Raw genomic sequence first — 16769 nt, 5'->3', positions numbered from 1 at the left:
TATTTTCTGTTTCTTAGCAGGATTAGAATTCTAGGCTTCACCACCTTAAGACTCATAGAGATTGTGCCGTACATATTAATGCATCATTAACAGGGCTATATTAAAATAAAAAATTAACACAAACTTGAAATGCCGATCATAGCAGACAGTTGACACAGGCAGTTAGGTCTTGTGCCTCAAGAAAGGGTGCTGCTCGCAGCCTGCCCCTACCCCCCCCCAAAAAGAATCTGGACCACCACCCAACAGCTTCTTTTTCCCCTAATGCCCCCTTAGGACATGTAACCACCCCTTTTGGGGGGGGGGGGGGTGTCGTGGTCGACCATTGGTACTGCGCCTCTGGTCAAAGCCGTCGTGGCCTCTCCAGGGCAGAGTTGATATGGAGATCCATCTGTTGCCCATGCAGTGGGACCCCCCCCCCCCCCCATGCTGACGACAGGTCCAAAGGAACGACAAAAATTGATACAGTTTGGTGCCAGCATCGCAGGCATTGCTGTGCCGGTGCTGGGTACAGCAGTCAGCCGCCTTCGGGACTCCGGCTCCGGATTTTTCCCTCAGGGTTTACTCCCGAAGCCTTTCCCATGAATGGGTATAGCCGCAAGGCAGCGAAGGTTTGAAATTGGAGTTTTCCCCCTCCTAGATGAGCTACTATCCATGGTTAACAAGCCCCATCTGCCCAGTACAACTGATGTAGACCATTCTATTTGCCTCAGGAGTTCTCATCCATGATCCTGACATCAGTTTACATACCACCAGTGGCCAATTCTAAGCAAGCACTCGTAAAACTGCACAATGCTGTCTGTAAACAAGAAATAGCCCATACCAGCACATTTCAAATTATAATCAGCACTTTAACCTGGTCTGTTTGAAGAAAACCCTACCCAATTATCACCAGCATGTAACCTGTTGCACCAGAGGTCTCACCACACAAGACCACTGCTACACTACCATAAGAAATGCCTATTGTTGCTTTCCAAGATCACATTTTGGCAAGTCGGAACATTTGACTGCACTCCCACTACCTGCATACATACAGAACCTAAAAAGCAAGGCTCAAGAGATCAAGGTGGTTGCAAGAGGCTAAGGAAGATTGCCTGACTCAGTGGACTGGGCTGTGTTCAAGAACACTTCTGAGGATCTGAATGACTAAACCAGGGCTGTTACAGACTTTAATAAAACAGCTGTGGATGAGTGCGTCCCCACAAAATTGTTCAGGGTTTCCCCAATAAGATGTCCTGAATGAACAATGGACTCCAGAACCTGCTGAGAGCCAGACCAGAGGTATTCAAGTCTAGAGATCAAAAATGCTACAAGAGATGCAGGTATGATCTCTGGAAAGCCATCTCACAGGTGAATTGGAAATTCCGGAATAGATTGGAATTGAGAAATGCTCGACAGCTGTGGCAGGGTTTGAATCCCACACAGTAAAATCTTGCAACATAGGGAACAGTAGAGCTTCACTTCCAGAGGAGATCAATGCCTTCCATGCTCAGTTTGGTCATCAGAACAGGGAGGAACCAATGTGCACCCTGATATCTCCCATGATTCTTTGGTCTCAGTACCTGAAGATGACACGCAGGCTGCCTTCAAGAGTGAATCTAAGGAAAGCATCTGGTCCAGACAGAGTACCTGTGCTGACCAATTTACTGGTGTACTCACAGATAACTCCAACCACTCGCTCTAGCACTGTAAGGCACCCACCTACTTCAATAGTACCAGTGCCCAAGAAGAGCATGGTAACCTGTCTAAATGACTACTGCCCAGTGGCACTTACATTCACAGCGATGAAGTGTTTTGAGAGGCTGGTGTTGAAGCCTATCAGCTCCTGGCTGAATAACAACTTGGATCTACTCCAATTCGCCTACTGAAGCAACAGGTCTACAGCAGATACTATCTTGTTGGCTCTTCACACAACATCTAGACAGCGAAGATGCATACATCAGGATGCTCTTAATTGATTACGGCTCAGCATTTAACACCATCATCCCCTCAAAACTTACCAGTAAACTCCAAGACCTGGGCCTCAATACCCCGTTGTGCAATTGGATCCTGTATTTCCTCACCTGTGGACCCCAGTCTGTCCAGATTGGCAAAAACAACTCCACCACAATCTCCATCAGCACAGGAACACCACAGGGATGTATATTTAGCCCCTGCTCTACTCCGTTTAGACCTATAACTGAGTGGCTCCAACACTATATACAAGTTTGCTGATAATACCACTGTTGAGCTACATCAAAGGTGGTGATGAATCAGTATACAGGAGTGAGATTGAAACTTTGGCTGAGTGGTGTAACAACAACAACTTCTCACTCAATAAGACCAAGGGACTGATTATAGACTTCAAGAGAGGGAAACCATAGGTCCAGGAGCCAGTAATCATCAGAGGTGGAGAGAGTCAATAATTTAATGTCCCGGGTGCTACTATCTCAGAGAACCTGTCCTGGATGCATCATAAAAATATAACTGCAAAGAAAGCAGGACAGCACCTCTACTTATTACCCCTCAGCCATCAGACTTTTGAACAAAAGGGGATAAACTATACTCATTTAAGGACTATCTTATTATTTCATGCTTATTATTTATTGCTATTTACTTACATCCAATTTTGCACAGTTTGTTGTCCATTGATCTTGTTTACGGTTACTGTTCTATAGATTTGCTAAGTATGCCTGCAGATAAAGAATCTCAGGGTTGCATATGGTGACATGTATACACTCTGATAATAAATCATACTTTGCCTTTGCTATAATTCAGGGCAATCTATTTACAAGTGGATTCAACCTGAGCAATAAATAACCAGGAGCTGTAACAGCTCACAGTACCAAGTCAGAATAAAGCACAGACAACCTACTTTTGATCGGAATTCTAGCTATTTCCCCAATTATGTTGTAACGATCACTCAAACCAAGTAAGATGCTCTCCTAAGGGGTTGTCTAATGATGAATTGTCAGGTGGTTGCATTGGCTGATCTGGATCGACATATTCTGGTGCAGTGTGGATATGCACAAGTGATGGCTCTGGTTAGTACTGGGTCCCCTGGTTGTTAACTCCCTGATTTTGATCTTATCTTTGAAGCATTTCATTAGCCCACCAGTGAGTTACTGATCTGCCTGCAAATGAGAGTAAATGATCCATCTGGGGAGACAAGAGTTCGGCATCTGAATGACATGACCTATACATCGAAGTTGGTATTGCTTTATCATAGTAAAAATGCTGTTCATGTTGGCATTCTTCAGTAAGATGGTGTTAGAGTATCTGTCCATCCACCTCTCTTCAAAATCTTTTGCAAGGTTCTTTAGTGGTATTATTCTAGTTTTCATGACTCTTCTCTATGTGGTTCATGATTCAGCTCCATAGGGTAATATAGGAAGAACAATTGTTCCATAGACCAAAAGTTTTGTTTGGACCTATAGCTTGCGATTTTCAAAGACTCTTTTCATTAATCTTGCATAAGCTCCACTAGTACTACTTAGGCAGTGGTTGATCCCTGAGCCAATTATCTGCGGCTATGTGCCCAAAAATCACGTGATCCTTGGGCATAGAGCTCGAAAAAAGCAACGTGGCAGACTTTTATCATCGTAAACCAGTGAGTTGTTTGTTATGTCTCTCTGCTCGCTGTGAAAATGGAGACACCTCTTTTACTTCCTTATTAGGGAGAGAGCGAGCCTATGTTATATTGAATACCAGGTGAAACGTTAAGTCTTTGAGGTAACTGCAAGTCTGTGTCTTTGCTGTTGCTTTGCTCACACTTGAGTGCTTGGTGGAGGGTGCCGATGCTCTTTTTTGATAGTGACAGGAGGAGGGACTGTTGCTTGCTACCGCTAACACGCGGTAGGGGGAGCTGGGAGAGACTTTGGGTTTCTAACATTTAACTGTCGTTCATTCTTTGAGGCACTTCTCTGTTTTCGTGGACGGTTGTTAAGAAAAAGCATTTCAGGATGTATATTGTATATATTTCTCTGACATTACCCCCAGAGTTGATGTATAAGCACTCACAACAGTTACCATCTGGTTATTGGCAAGCACCAAACTGATAGTCATGAGACGTTCACTGATCACCATGGACAGTTCAGAAAGTAGACTGATAAGCTAGTTCTTTATTACAAACCCAACACCACAGATCCTGAGCTCATCAACTGCCTTTCCTTTCCAGGAGAAGGTGTAACCAACCTTTCTCCCTCCTCAGTTGCCCTTCATCTGCCAGATGTTTCAAAATGAGTAGCAAGGTCAATCTGGCATTTCCTCAGTTCTCTAGCGATGATCACAGTTTTCCACTCTGGTTGATAACCGGTTGTGCTATCAGAGTGTGCACATTCCAGCCTCCAAAGGTCACGTTTCTTTCTCAGGCCCTTCCCCAAGTAGGGTGAACAGAGTGATCCCTGAATAGGGCTGCTCAGTTGTGGGTGCAGCTGCTGAAGTGCTCTTTCTGCCTCAGTGTAAGAGCCCAGCAAATGAATCAAACACCCATTGCCTAATATCCCAGCTGGTAACTTGGGGCTTCCAGATCTCATAATTCTGCCCCCTTTGCCACTTACTGATCACCACAGGACTTAATCCAAGATGTTCGTGTGGATTCCCTTAATGGAGAACACCTATGCATGACTTTGTTTAACTGGGGAGACTGATGCATGGGCAGCCTTGGCAGATCAGGGTTAAGGTCTAGTGGCGTAAAGTGCAGGATGACTGGAGATCCTTTACTGCTGTTATGATCTCCCACCAGCTCCAACTTTGGGGTCATGGTTTGATTGTTGTTTGTCTGGAACCTCTCCATTGACCTTACTGCGATAGGTGACCCTAGGAGAAGCTAATCTCCTGGCGGCATTGCTCTCGGGATCTCAGAAACTCACAAGCCTCTCCACCACAATAAGATGACAATCCTCAGAGAAGGATCATAAGAGGTGAAGAACAGTAATATGGAAATTTAAGCTGTTTAGGCGATGTACCAAGTGGATTTATTTTCCTCAACCCAACTGAGGACTATGTACTAATAGAATTGTAAAACTGGAAGAATACAATGCTAGTGTTAAGAGAAATGAAGCTTGGCTAAGGTGGTTTCATACTGTACAGGTATTATGCCCGAACTACAATTTTCTTGTATGAGCTAGTTACACATACCTTGCTTGCGTACATCTTCCACAGCTGCAGTCAGTTCTTCCTTCAGGTATTGGCTCTCATGAGCAATTTTCTCACCCTTCTCCAAGAAGTTCTGTGTGGCCTGTTCCACAGAGGCAGCCAAAACATGTGCTTTCTTAGAACGCCCTTTCTTTTTGTTAGATGGTCCCCTGTTGCTAGTATTAACCAAGGTAGTCACCTGAAAAATATTTTTTTTTCATCTTAAGACCTTGACAGATGTTGAAAGATCTTTTGACAGAACTCACATTCATATAGAATTGATGATATCTTTAAAAAGTCTGAGCTGTAGCAGCAATTGGCAATGTATGGTTACAGCAAAGAGAGGTGTCATGCAAAAAAGCCAGCATGTGGGAACAGCAAATTCAAATTTAGAAGGATTGACAGGTACATGGATGAGAGGTGTATGGAGGGATATGGGCCAGGTGCAGGTCAGTGGGACGAGGCAGAAAAATGGTTCAGCACAGCCAAGAAGGGCCAAAAGGCCTGTTTCTGTGCTGTAATGTTCTATGGTTCTATGATTGAACAAATTAAAGAAATGAAAGACTCCCAACTTCTTTATGTGATGTCAGCAAAGGAAGATCTACAAGCCAAAACCTTTAGAGTAACTACTGCCGCACTGGACTTCAAGGCAAGTGATCCCAAGTTTGAATCCTACAGGCTCCAATGCACCTTTCCACGCATGCTGGACTGAGCTTCCAAGCTAACAATTCCGTCTTGTAAAAAACAAATGCTAAAGAAATGGCAAGGTTGCCACCCAATGCACAAGGCATGGAGAGTAACAAATGCCAAATGGTTAGCATAATTTTAACATACCATTTCAATTTACATAACCAAACTCCCCCCTCACACACAATTAAATGACCAATTTAAAGATTTATTTGTCCTTTCCAGAGTCACTTACCTGTGTGACCAAAGGTTCCAATAAACGCTCCACTGCCAGCGTCCTTATTTCCAGATTTTTCGGATCCCATTTGAAATTAATGTTCTGAGTGTTTATAGTTGTCATACTTCCTTGCCTGTCAGATCAAAATTCAACATGCAAAACTTAAAACTTGAAGGAATCAGTTAAAGCTGTAATGAAACAACCAAAGTAATGTTTTCGATTAGAAATTAACTGTGCATTCATACCACAAGAACAATGGCACAACTGCAATGGTGCAAAAACAAACATTAATATTTTTGGAGACTAAAACAAAATGAGTGGTACAGAGTAAAAAGATGGCAACATAAGTTTAAGATTACTTATGCACTTTATACTCTCTAGCAATTTGCTAAATACAGTGTAACTCTGATGATCCAGCATCCTCTAAACTTCTAATTCACTTTTCTTTTATATGTTAAGACAGCAGTATAACAACATTTTCCGGGGAACCCAGTGAGTTTAGAGGTAGCAGGGGGAAAGAGGGCTCAAGGAATCAGATGTTTAGAAATCCTAATGGTTCAGCAATCAGATAGCAAATCATCAGTTTTACTGATGATCAAATCTGCAGTAAATATAACTAGGCTAGACAAGCCATATGAATATTTTAAAATATCTGAAGTAGCACAATATTATGATCTTTGTTTTTAGCATTTTACAGTAGCATTTTTCTGTGAAATACCAACAAATATTCTGGATAACTGCACTTAAATTCCTTTTTTTTTAAACATCCCAATTATGGAATACAGGTAGTAGGTCGACAGCCCTGCCAAAAAATGCTGAACAAGTGGATGCATGTAACTGTAAGGTCAAATGATTAGAGAAATCTCCAAAAAAAAGTACCAACAACATACCTACATAGCAAACATAACCATTTCCAATGCTCTTTTACCAAGGTCACTATATTAAAACCTTTCAAGGCTTCTATATCAGCTATGATACCACAAAGATCTAATCACAGCCATTCCTCTTCATAATCCTTGATATCTGCAGCTATTAATGCTGATCACAGCATTCTTCTTCAACCCAGTGCTCTATTCCCAGCCAAGAAGCTCTGTCTTCGACTAATTTCACTCTTCCCTATTCAAACACAAACAGGGAAAGGTTTTCTTCCCATTTCCTCATTTTTACCCCTGGAGACCTCCACAAAAATGCTGGAGGAACTCAGCAGGTCGAGCAGCATCTATGGAAATGAATACACAGGCAACTGCAAATGCAACAAGGAGAGAAAAGGTGAGAGCTCAACAAAACAATATAATAAAGGTGAAAATGGACAGATCGGTTACAAAATGGACAGAAAGGCAGCTGTGAGGCTGTGAAGATCTACAGTAGCTAAGATTTTAAAAAAACATGCTTAATGAATATTAGGTAGTGTTTGTAGTAGAATGCTTAAATTTTCCATTCTACCAACACTTAGAACCATTGAAGAAACATAGAAAATCTACAGCCCAATACAGGCCCTTCAGCCCACAAAGCTGTGTTGAACATGACCTTACCTTAGAAATTACCTAAGCTTACCCATAACCCTCTATTTTTCTAAACTCCATGTACCTATCCAGAAGACTCTTAAAAGACCCTATCGTATCCGCCTCCACCACCATTGCCGGCAGCCTATTCCACACACTCACCACTCTCTGCATAAAAAACTTACCCCTGACATCTCCTCTGTACCTACTTCTTAAAACCTTCGTGCCCTCTCGTGCTAGCCATTTCAGCCCTGGGAAAAAGCCTCTGACTATCCACACAATCAATGCCTTTCATCATCTTGTACGCCTTTATCAAGTCACCTCTCATCCTCCATCGCTCCAAGGAGAAAAGGCCAAGTTCACTCAACCTATTCTCATAAGGCGTGTTCCCCAATTTAAACAAAGGGAATTACAAACCGTAAGATTAGACACTGGAAAAGAACTCCATCATTACCAGAAAGTGGGGAGGTAGTGGTAAATATTACTTTATCTGGAACTCCAGACTATAGTGCTTGCAATCTTTCATGTCTTAAAGACAAGATAAACGGGGGCACGAAGTAAACCTATCATTGAACATACCAAGTATGACTGAATGAGTAGTCAAGAGTGGAACTATGCAACAACAGTTCCATTAACCCAAAAAAGGAAAAATGGCAATGAAAAATAATGAAGTAATGGCCAAGAGTTCAGTAGAGGTCAACTTTGGAAAATATGATCCAATTACAGTCTGAAACTCACTATGACTTCCAATATAATAAAAAATTAGAGATCAAGACATAGGACTAAGGGATAAACTGGGACAAATTCAGGACAGGATCAAGTTCAACAACACAAGACAGATGTGAATGATAGTTTGCAAGATAAATGGGTTAAGAATAACTTCCCAATAATAACCTCCCAACAAAGATGACAACTGTGACTTTGCAAACTTGATTACAATGCCTGGAAAAAGAGGAAATCGTTTACAACCTGAACTACCATTGTGCCTCAGAGGGATGCTGTGCAATCAGCAATTTGGTGGGAACAAAGTGGTTGAGAAATAGCACAACAGCCAATTAGATAGCATCAATTTCATTAACATAATCTACCAAACCTGCAAAATACTGCAGCAACTCAGTTAGCCAGGCAGCATCTACAAAAATAAACAGTTGATGTTTCAAGCTAAGACCCTTCATCAGGACTGGAAAAAAGATGAGAAGTCAGTTGAGGTAACAACAAACAAGTCAGTAACAGAAATGTAAACAGCAGGCTCTGTTGGCAAAAATTGAAATCAAATCATTAGAAAGTGACGTAGGATCAGAAGATGCACAATTCTTGTGGGTAGTGAAAAAAATGCAAGGGTAACAAAGATCCTGATGGGAGTTATAAACAGGCCTCTGAACAGTAGCCAGGATGTAGGGTACAAATGAAAATGGGAGATATAAAAGGCATGTATAAATGGCAACAAAACAATGGTCATGGGGGATTTCAATATGCAGGTAGATTGGAAAAAAAATCACATTGATGCTGGATCCCAAGAGAAGGAATTTGAAGTATGCCTATGAGCTGACTTTCTAGAGCAGCTTATGGTTGAGCTCACTAGGGAAAAGGCTATTCTGGATTAAGTGCTCTCTAGTGAACCAAATTTGATTAGGGAGCAAGCTTAAAGTAAAGAAATCCTGATAAGGCAGTCACCATAATATGATAAAATTCACTCTGCAGTTTGACAGGGAAAAGCTAAAATCAGATGTATCAGTATTAAACCGGAGTAAAGGGTATTAGAGGCATGAGAGAGGACCTGGCCAAAGTTGAAGAGAAGGAGACACTAGCAGGGATTACAGCAGAACAGCAACGGCTGGAGTTTCTGGGAGTAATCGTAAGGTGCAGGATCAGTTCATCCCAAAGAAAAGGCATTCTAAAGGGTGGATGCTAGAAATCCAGAGCAACACACACAAAATGCTGGAGGAACTCAGCAGATCGAGCAGCATCTATGGAAATGAATACACAGGCAACTGCTAATGCAACAAGGAGAGAAAAGATGAAATATGAAGGTAAGCTCACCAAAGGTTTTTCTCAGATACATAAAAGACTAAAAGAGATGCAAGAGTGAATATGAAACTACTGGAAAAAGATGCTGAAAAAGCAGTAGTCAGGTAGTAGTTTTTTTGGCAGTGTACTTAGTCGCAGGGGCCAACCAAAAGGCGCTATTGTATTTTTTAAACATACTTTTTGTGATCGTTAGACTGTGCTGGACTTTTAAGTTCAATACTACAGGTATACCACATCAGCAAATTACTCATCGGCAGAAAAACTGAAGGAGCTGGACTTGGTTGGATCGTGCTACTGCCTGCTTCAGAAAGGCATCGGAGGAGTCGGTGCACAAAGGCGATGTGTAATCTAACAGTCAGTGATCGTCTTATTCGCTTTTCTGGTGGTTGCGAGACTCCGTTGGACATTCTTAATATGGAATGCAGCAAGTCTGATTCACTGATGTATTGGTGGATGGCAGGGACGCTGGTGGCCTTGGTCGTAGTTTACAGCCACCCAGAAGAGAGGCATTGGAGTCAGCGTGCACCAAACTGCCAGGGGAAAATGGTGTCCAAACTAGAGTCAATGTTGCCCCTTATATGTGATATATGTGCCTTGTGCTGTGTGTGACTTGACCCCAGAGTAACACTGATCTGTTTGGTTATGCTTGAATGACAATTAAACTTGAATTTGAGCTGACAAAGAAAGAGCAGATGAACGCTAAGTATTTTGCACTAGTCTTCACTGTTGAAGACTCCAGCAGTACACCAGAAATGAGTGTTGGTGCAGAAGTGTGTGTAATCACTTTACTATGAAGGTGCTTCAGAAGCTGAGAAGTCTGAAGGTAGATATGTCACCTGTACCAGATGGACTGCAGCTTAAGGTTCTAAAGGACATTGCTGAAGAGATTGTGGATCCATTAGTAGGGATCTTTCATGAATCACTAGGTTCTGGAATGGTTCCAGAGATTGGAAAATTGCAAATGTTACTTCACTCATTAAGAAGGGAGGAAGTCAAAAAGCAGGAAATCATAGGCCAGTTAGCCTGACTTCAGTGGTTGGAAAGATGTTGAAATCTATCTTTAAGGATGTAGTTTGGGGGTACCTGGAGGCACATGATAAAATAGGCCAAAGTCAGCATGGTTTTCTAAAGGGGAAATCTTGCCTGACAAATCTGTTGAAATTCTTTGAGAATATTACAGGCAGGATAGGCAAAGGGAGAGTCAGTGGGGATGTTGTTTATTTGGATTTTCAGAAGGCTTTTGAAAAGATGCTCTATTGGAGGCTGCTTAACAAAACAGGAGCCCATGATATTATGGCAAAGGCACTAGATAGATATAAGATTGGCTGACTGGTAGTAAGCAAAGAGTGGAAATAAATGGGCCCTTTTCTGGCTGTCTGTCAGTGATTAGTGGTGTGCTGCAGGAGTCCGTGTTGGGACCACTTCTTTTCATGTTGTACGTCAATGATGGATGAAGGAATTAATAGCTTTGTGGCCAAGTTTGCAGATGATATGAAGATAGGGGAAAGGGCAAGTAATGTTAAGGATGCATGATATCTGCAGAAGGACTTACACAGATTTGAGGAATGAGCAAAGCAGCAGCAGATGGAATATAGTGTAGGGAGGTACATGGTCATGCGCTTTGGCAGAAAGATTAAAGGTGTGGATTATTTTGCAGATGGGAGAAAATTTAAAAATCACAGGTGCTAAGGGATCTGGAATTCCTCATGCAGGATTCACTAACGGTTAACTTGCAGATTGAGTAGGTGGTAAGGAAGGAAAATACAATCTTAGCATTAATTTCAAGACTAGAATACAAAAACAAGGATGTAATGCTGAGACATTATACGGCATTGATCAGGCTGCACTGAATATTGAGAGCAGTTTTGGGCCCCTTATCTAAGAAAGGATATGCTGGCATTTGGAGAGCTTCCAGAAGAGATTGCAGAAATGAAAGGGTTAATATATGATGAACATTTGATGGCTGTGGGCCTATACTTGCTGGTGTTTAGAAGAATGGGGGGGGGGGGAATCAAAATCTATCGAATATTGAAAGGTCTGGATAGAGTCGATGTGGAGAGGTTGAGTTAAGGGCCATAGGGCACAGCCTCGAAATAGAAGAGCATTCCCTTAGAACAGAATTGAGGAGGAATTTTTAGCCAGAGGATGATGAATTTGTGGAATTCATTGCCACAAGTGGCTGTGGTAGCCAAGTCACTGGTCTATTTAAAGCACAGGCTGATAGATTGATTAGTATGAGAGTCAAAGATATGAGGAGAAAGCAGGGAAATTGGGGTTGAGAGAGATAATAACTGATGGAGTAGACTCAATGGGTCAATTGGCTCAATTCTGCTCGTATGTTTTACGGTCTAAGACAGTTCGACAGTTTCATGAAAAAGTTTACAAAATTGTAGGCCAAACTCATGGCAAATAGGATTAAATTGGTCAGCATGGACCAGCTTGGCCTACACTATGACTTGTACATCCAGGCTCTTTCTCAAATTTACCCATCAATAGATGGCAAGATTTAATGTAACAAGCCCTTGCTGCAAAAACTAACATTCTTTTTAACCACTAAATGTGCCATATTTTATTTATAAATATATAACTTCTTTAATACTCTGTTAAATTCATATTCATTTATATATTTATCACATGCACATTGAAACAGAGTGAAATGAGTCCTTTCAATTACCAACAAATACAACTCAAGGATGTGCTGGGAGTAGCCCACAAGTATCCGCACACAATTTGGTGCTAACTTAACATGCCCACCTTGTTCAGTAGAACAAGCAACAGTAAGACAAGCCTCCTTCCTCTATCCCACGGACAGCCAGACTGCTAACCCCAGGACCCCCCCCCCCCCCAGTGGACCCATGCACTTGCAGACATCAGGCCACCAACTTCAGTATTGGATTTGCAGCCCCGCAGACCCAGGGATTCTGCCTTTGGACCTTAGCTTCCTAAATAGCAGACTTCAGTCTTCACCCTTCAATCTTCAGTATTGACCCCAGGACTCACTGGCGATGGGACCTTGAACATCATGCCTCACATTCTGGGCTCACTGACTCGTCATCCTACAGGCCTCATCCTTAGTGGCCTTCGTCCGTGGACCAGAGTCCTTGATCACTAACTTCCCCCAAATAACTGTTCCTAATCCCTACTCTGACACCTAACATCTACCTCCGTCCCCAAAATCATACCAATGAACCCAAAAATAAAGTCTCAGCCATGGCCTCGACAGAGACCACAGCTCAGTGCCATCTTGAGCAGAAATTAATATTCTGTAATTTTATGTGTTATCAATATAGAAGAAATTTTCTTTTCATAACTGCCTTCAAAATTACAGGACAATTAAGTACTTGAAATATATGTATTGACCAAATACACAAGGAACAAGATATGCAGAGAATGTACCACAAACATTAATGAGTAACCAACTGTAGATGCTTATTATCCCCTTTATTGATTAAATGATAAAATATAGCCCACAAAAATAAACTTATGGAACAGGAAAAGGCCATGTATTTCAATGCTGGGAAAAGCTAATCTAGTTCAACTACTTCGCCATCCACTTATGATTTGGAATGTTTCTGAGAACAAGTGGTCATCCACTTCTATTTTCTAAAGCGTAGGTTTCTGCCTCTGCCATATTTTCAACCATTAAGTTTCAAGCTCCCATTAGTTTCTGGATGAATTAATTTTTCCCTTTTCTCCCTTCTACTAACATCTTAAATCTCGTAAAATAATAATTTTAAAAAATTGATGCTGGAAATCTGAAATACAAAATGCTGGCAATGTATTGAAGGGCAGCATTTCAGAAAATCTTTTCCAATAGTCAGATCAAGCACCCCCCAGTCAGCTGTTGAGTGTATTTAAACATTTCTGAGCAAACACGAGGAAATCTGCAGATGCTGGAAATTCAAACAACACACACAAAATGCTGGTGGAACACAGCAGGCCAGGCAGCATCTATAGAAGCACTGTCGACGTTTCGGGCCGAGACCGAAATGTTGACAGTGCTTCTCCTATAGATGCTGCCTGGCCTGCTGTGTTCCACCAGCATTTTGTGTGTTGTTCAAACATTTCTGATATTGTTTTTACCTGATATCTGCCTTTTTGCTTACTTTACCAAATCCTTATGTTTTTGTTTTGATTAAATCTCACCTCAACTTGTTTCAAGGGCAGCAAATCAAGTCTTGGCCCCATGCCTCAAAATTAAAACTTTCAAACTACTTAATCTCATTAGCCTCCAGTGCATTTTTGAATGCTTTCATATTATTTCCATCATACAGTGACCAGAACTCTTGTACTCTTGCTAGATTTTAAGCAATCGTAAATGCTGTTCTAGGATTAGATCCATGTATGCATCACAAGTTTCCCTGAACATTTTGTTGCTGGATTGGACACACCCAAACTGCTGCTTGGTTCAAAAGTAGCATATGGCCCATTACATCACCAGATAAATGAGGGAGTGGGGCGGGGGTGGGGGGGAGGAGGCTAAAAAAACATTTCATCAGACAAAATTCCAGGCCTCCAGTCAACCCAAATACACCTGTCTCCAGTAAAGGGTAGGGTGGGGTGGAAATCGAAACGACCACCAACTAGGTATTATATTACTACCAAGTCAAGGTATGTCCATTTTGTTGAATGGAACTTCATCACCCACCCTTAGACAAACCAAACAACATTAAAACATTTGAAATAACTAATATACCAATGTACAGGTAGATTCAAAAATGTAACTGTACCCACAAGTACTCCCCAAGCTAAGCATTCCTTATAGTTTGCTAATAGCATAGAATCCTCTTCAACAATTGATTATTACCTCCACAAACAATGCACTTTTATTCCTATATTTTCAGGCAACTGGAGTCTGCTATACAACTATGATGATCTACGCAGGTTATAATGTTTAAGACTGAAAGCAAATTTAATTATTTTAAAAAACGCCAACAGAAGCTAGTGAAATTGTAAATTTATTTCCAATATAGAATAGCTATTCCTCAAAATATTTCTTCTCGCAAGTTGCCGAAATGGTAAATTAGGCATTTAACTGGCTTCCCGAAACAAGAACTTTTTACAATGGACGTCAGTTTCGGGAAGCTTTAATCCCGGGAGTAAATGAGGTGATAGCACACACAACTGAGTACAAACAATGCGACCCCACAGGTTCACAACAATGAGAAAATAGTTCACCACACTTTTTCCAACTTTCAGTTATCACGACATAAAGACGTATTTGCTGAGTAGATTGTTTTCGGACTGATTTTTTTTCCCTGAAAGAAGCTGAGAAGACTACACGAAAAAAAAACTTTTTTCAACTTTGCGCTAGCTAGCCATTTAGTCATTCCAGAAATACTTTAAAATCATAGCTCTGGGACGGAAGGGTGGAAGAGACTTCAGATTTGTGTTGGGATTACGTGCGGAGAGGCTGAAAAGCAGCCGGATCGCGGGCGTTGCCTGCCGAGCAAAGGGACAGGCCCGACCCCCTCCACCTCCGGTGTCCCGACTACAATAACAAGGAGGACGCGGCCTAACGTCGGCAGCCGGGGAGGTCGGGTTCCTGCCGAAACCACCGGACAAGCAGGCGGGCGGAAGAGAAATTAAAATCTGTGCAGCTGCCCGACCGCAAAAAGGAAACTCTCTGGCTCATTGAAACCAAATCCGAAGAGCGGGGCTCGAGGCGTCCCGAGCCTCTGGGCGGCCATTTAAACTTCCCAAGAGTTCCAAACGGAACTTTCCCGTGCCCGCGGCGCCGCGCGAGCCTCCGGCCCGGCCCGGACCGGACCGGCGGCGCCAACTCCCCACCTCAGCGACACTTACTTGGTTCAAGTTTTAGGCTGCCCGCCCCTTCCCAAGCGCTCCCGGTGAACTCCTCGCCGCTTATCTTCCTCTTCTCCCGACTCTACTTTGGCAGCCGAGCTGACGAGGAAGGGAGGGAGGAGGGGGGGGGGCGGTTGCGAGCGCTTCCGAGTAGAAGTGGCCGCACCTCCCCGCACCGAAGGCGGCGGTCGGAAATGCGGAACGGGCAGGGAAAACCGGGCGAACCCCACTCCTTCTCCCCCGAGTTCGGGCGGCGAGACTGTGAGGTGGGCGCGGGTGAACACAGCGGCGAGGGCAGCGCAGAGTTGGAGTGGATCGCAACGCCACACCCAGAGCAGCTATGTCATGGAGTCAGGTGTGCGCGGCCACAGAGGAGCCAGGGGAACACACACACACACACACTTCGCCACACTCTGCACGGCCAGATGTTTCTTCTGAAAACACACAACTATTCCAGCCCTCCTCCTCCCCCACCACACCGTTAAATTCCACTTCAGTTTTGACTTTTTCTAAATCCTGGACTTTACACTGTATGGCTTACGATAAACAACCAAGAGCAAATTGCACCCTCCATTCCCTTGGCTCATGGCCTATGGCCGTTGACCGGTCAAAACTGGACTTTCTACATTTGAGAGAGAGTGAGACAGAAGAGGAAATTATTGGTAAAACTAATCAAACTATTCCCCGTGCTGTAAACTCCGGTATGCAGTACTCCCAATATAATCCAGTGTTCAGTAAACTAAACTGGATTCCATATGAAAGGAAACTGAAGAGAATGTTTTTTTTTTCTGGGAACATTTCTCAAATATACTTTTCACAATCAGTGGTTTCTTTAATTTTGTATGATAGTTTTTAAAATTGTATACTGTAATCAAAATGCTCTCAATTACATAAATTGTATATTAATGTTGGGGGGGGGGTGCTCAGATGCTCTCCCTACCATTCCTTATCACAAAGATTCTGTGAAATGGTAATTCAAGCTTTTATTAGACAAAAGCCTACTGTCAAGACACCATTTTCCTACTCTGGCTTTCTTCACAGAAACGAACAGATCTGTAGGAAGTTTCACACTATTTCAGCAAAAACACACAGCAGTTGGCCACATTATAATTATAAAAGTGGGATCAACCAAATGGTAGGTTATGTTTGTTGCCCTCTTTTTAATGAACAAAATACTCCTACATAAATGTACCATCTCAAAGTGCTCCATTTTGGCAAAATCTCCCAGTGATGTACCTACACTTGCACTTCTGCTTTCACTGCTGAAAAACACCGGCATATTTATCTGAGAATTGTGCCACTAAAGTGGTTGCTTTTCACAAAACGATCTGAGTGATCTTTTCAGTCTGATCTGTTGTTCTACTTACAAGGTAGGCATGACATCTTTCTGCTGTAATTGGTTTATTACTGTCACGTAC

At 42.4% G+C, this 16769-nt stretch overlaps 1 protein-coding gene across 1 annotated transcript in view; it reads right to left on the bottom strand.

The window, feature by feature from the left end:
* Positions 1-15723, bottom strand: part of ctnna1 (catenin (cadherin-associated protein), alpha 1) — a 105304-nt gene extending 89581 nt beyond the window's left edge. Inside the window, exons 1-3 of the mRNA XM_073067734.1 lie at positions 15352-15723; positions 6035-6149; positions 5116-5311 (exon numbers count right to left, since the gene is read on the bottom strand). Coding sequence (XP_072923835.1) covers positions 5116-5311; positions 6035-6139 — 301 coding nt within the window. The 5' untranslated portion in view covers positions 6140-6149; positions 15352-15723. The remainder of the gene's footprint in view (positions 1-5115; positions 5312-6034; positions 6150-15351) is intronic.
* Between the last annotated feature and the right edge of the window lie 1046 nt (positions 15724-16769).

The sequence above is a fragment of the Hemitrygon akajei genome, chromosome 15, assembly GCF_048418815.1.
Source record: "Hemitrygon akajei chromosome 15, sHemAka1.3, whole genome shotgun sequence".
NCBI lineage: Eukaryota > Metazoa > Chordata > Chondrichthyes > Myliobatiformes > Dasyatidae > Hemitrygon > Hemitrygon akajei.
Note: the sequence above shows the minus strand (reverse complement) of the source record. Positions and strands in the feature narration are given on the sequence as shown.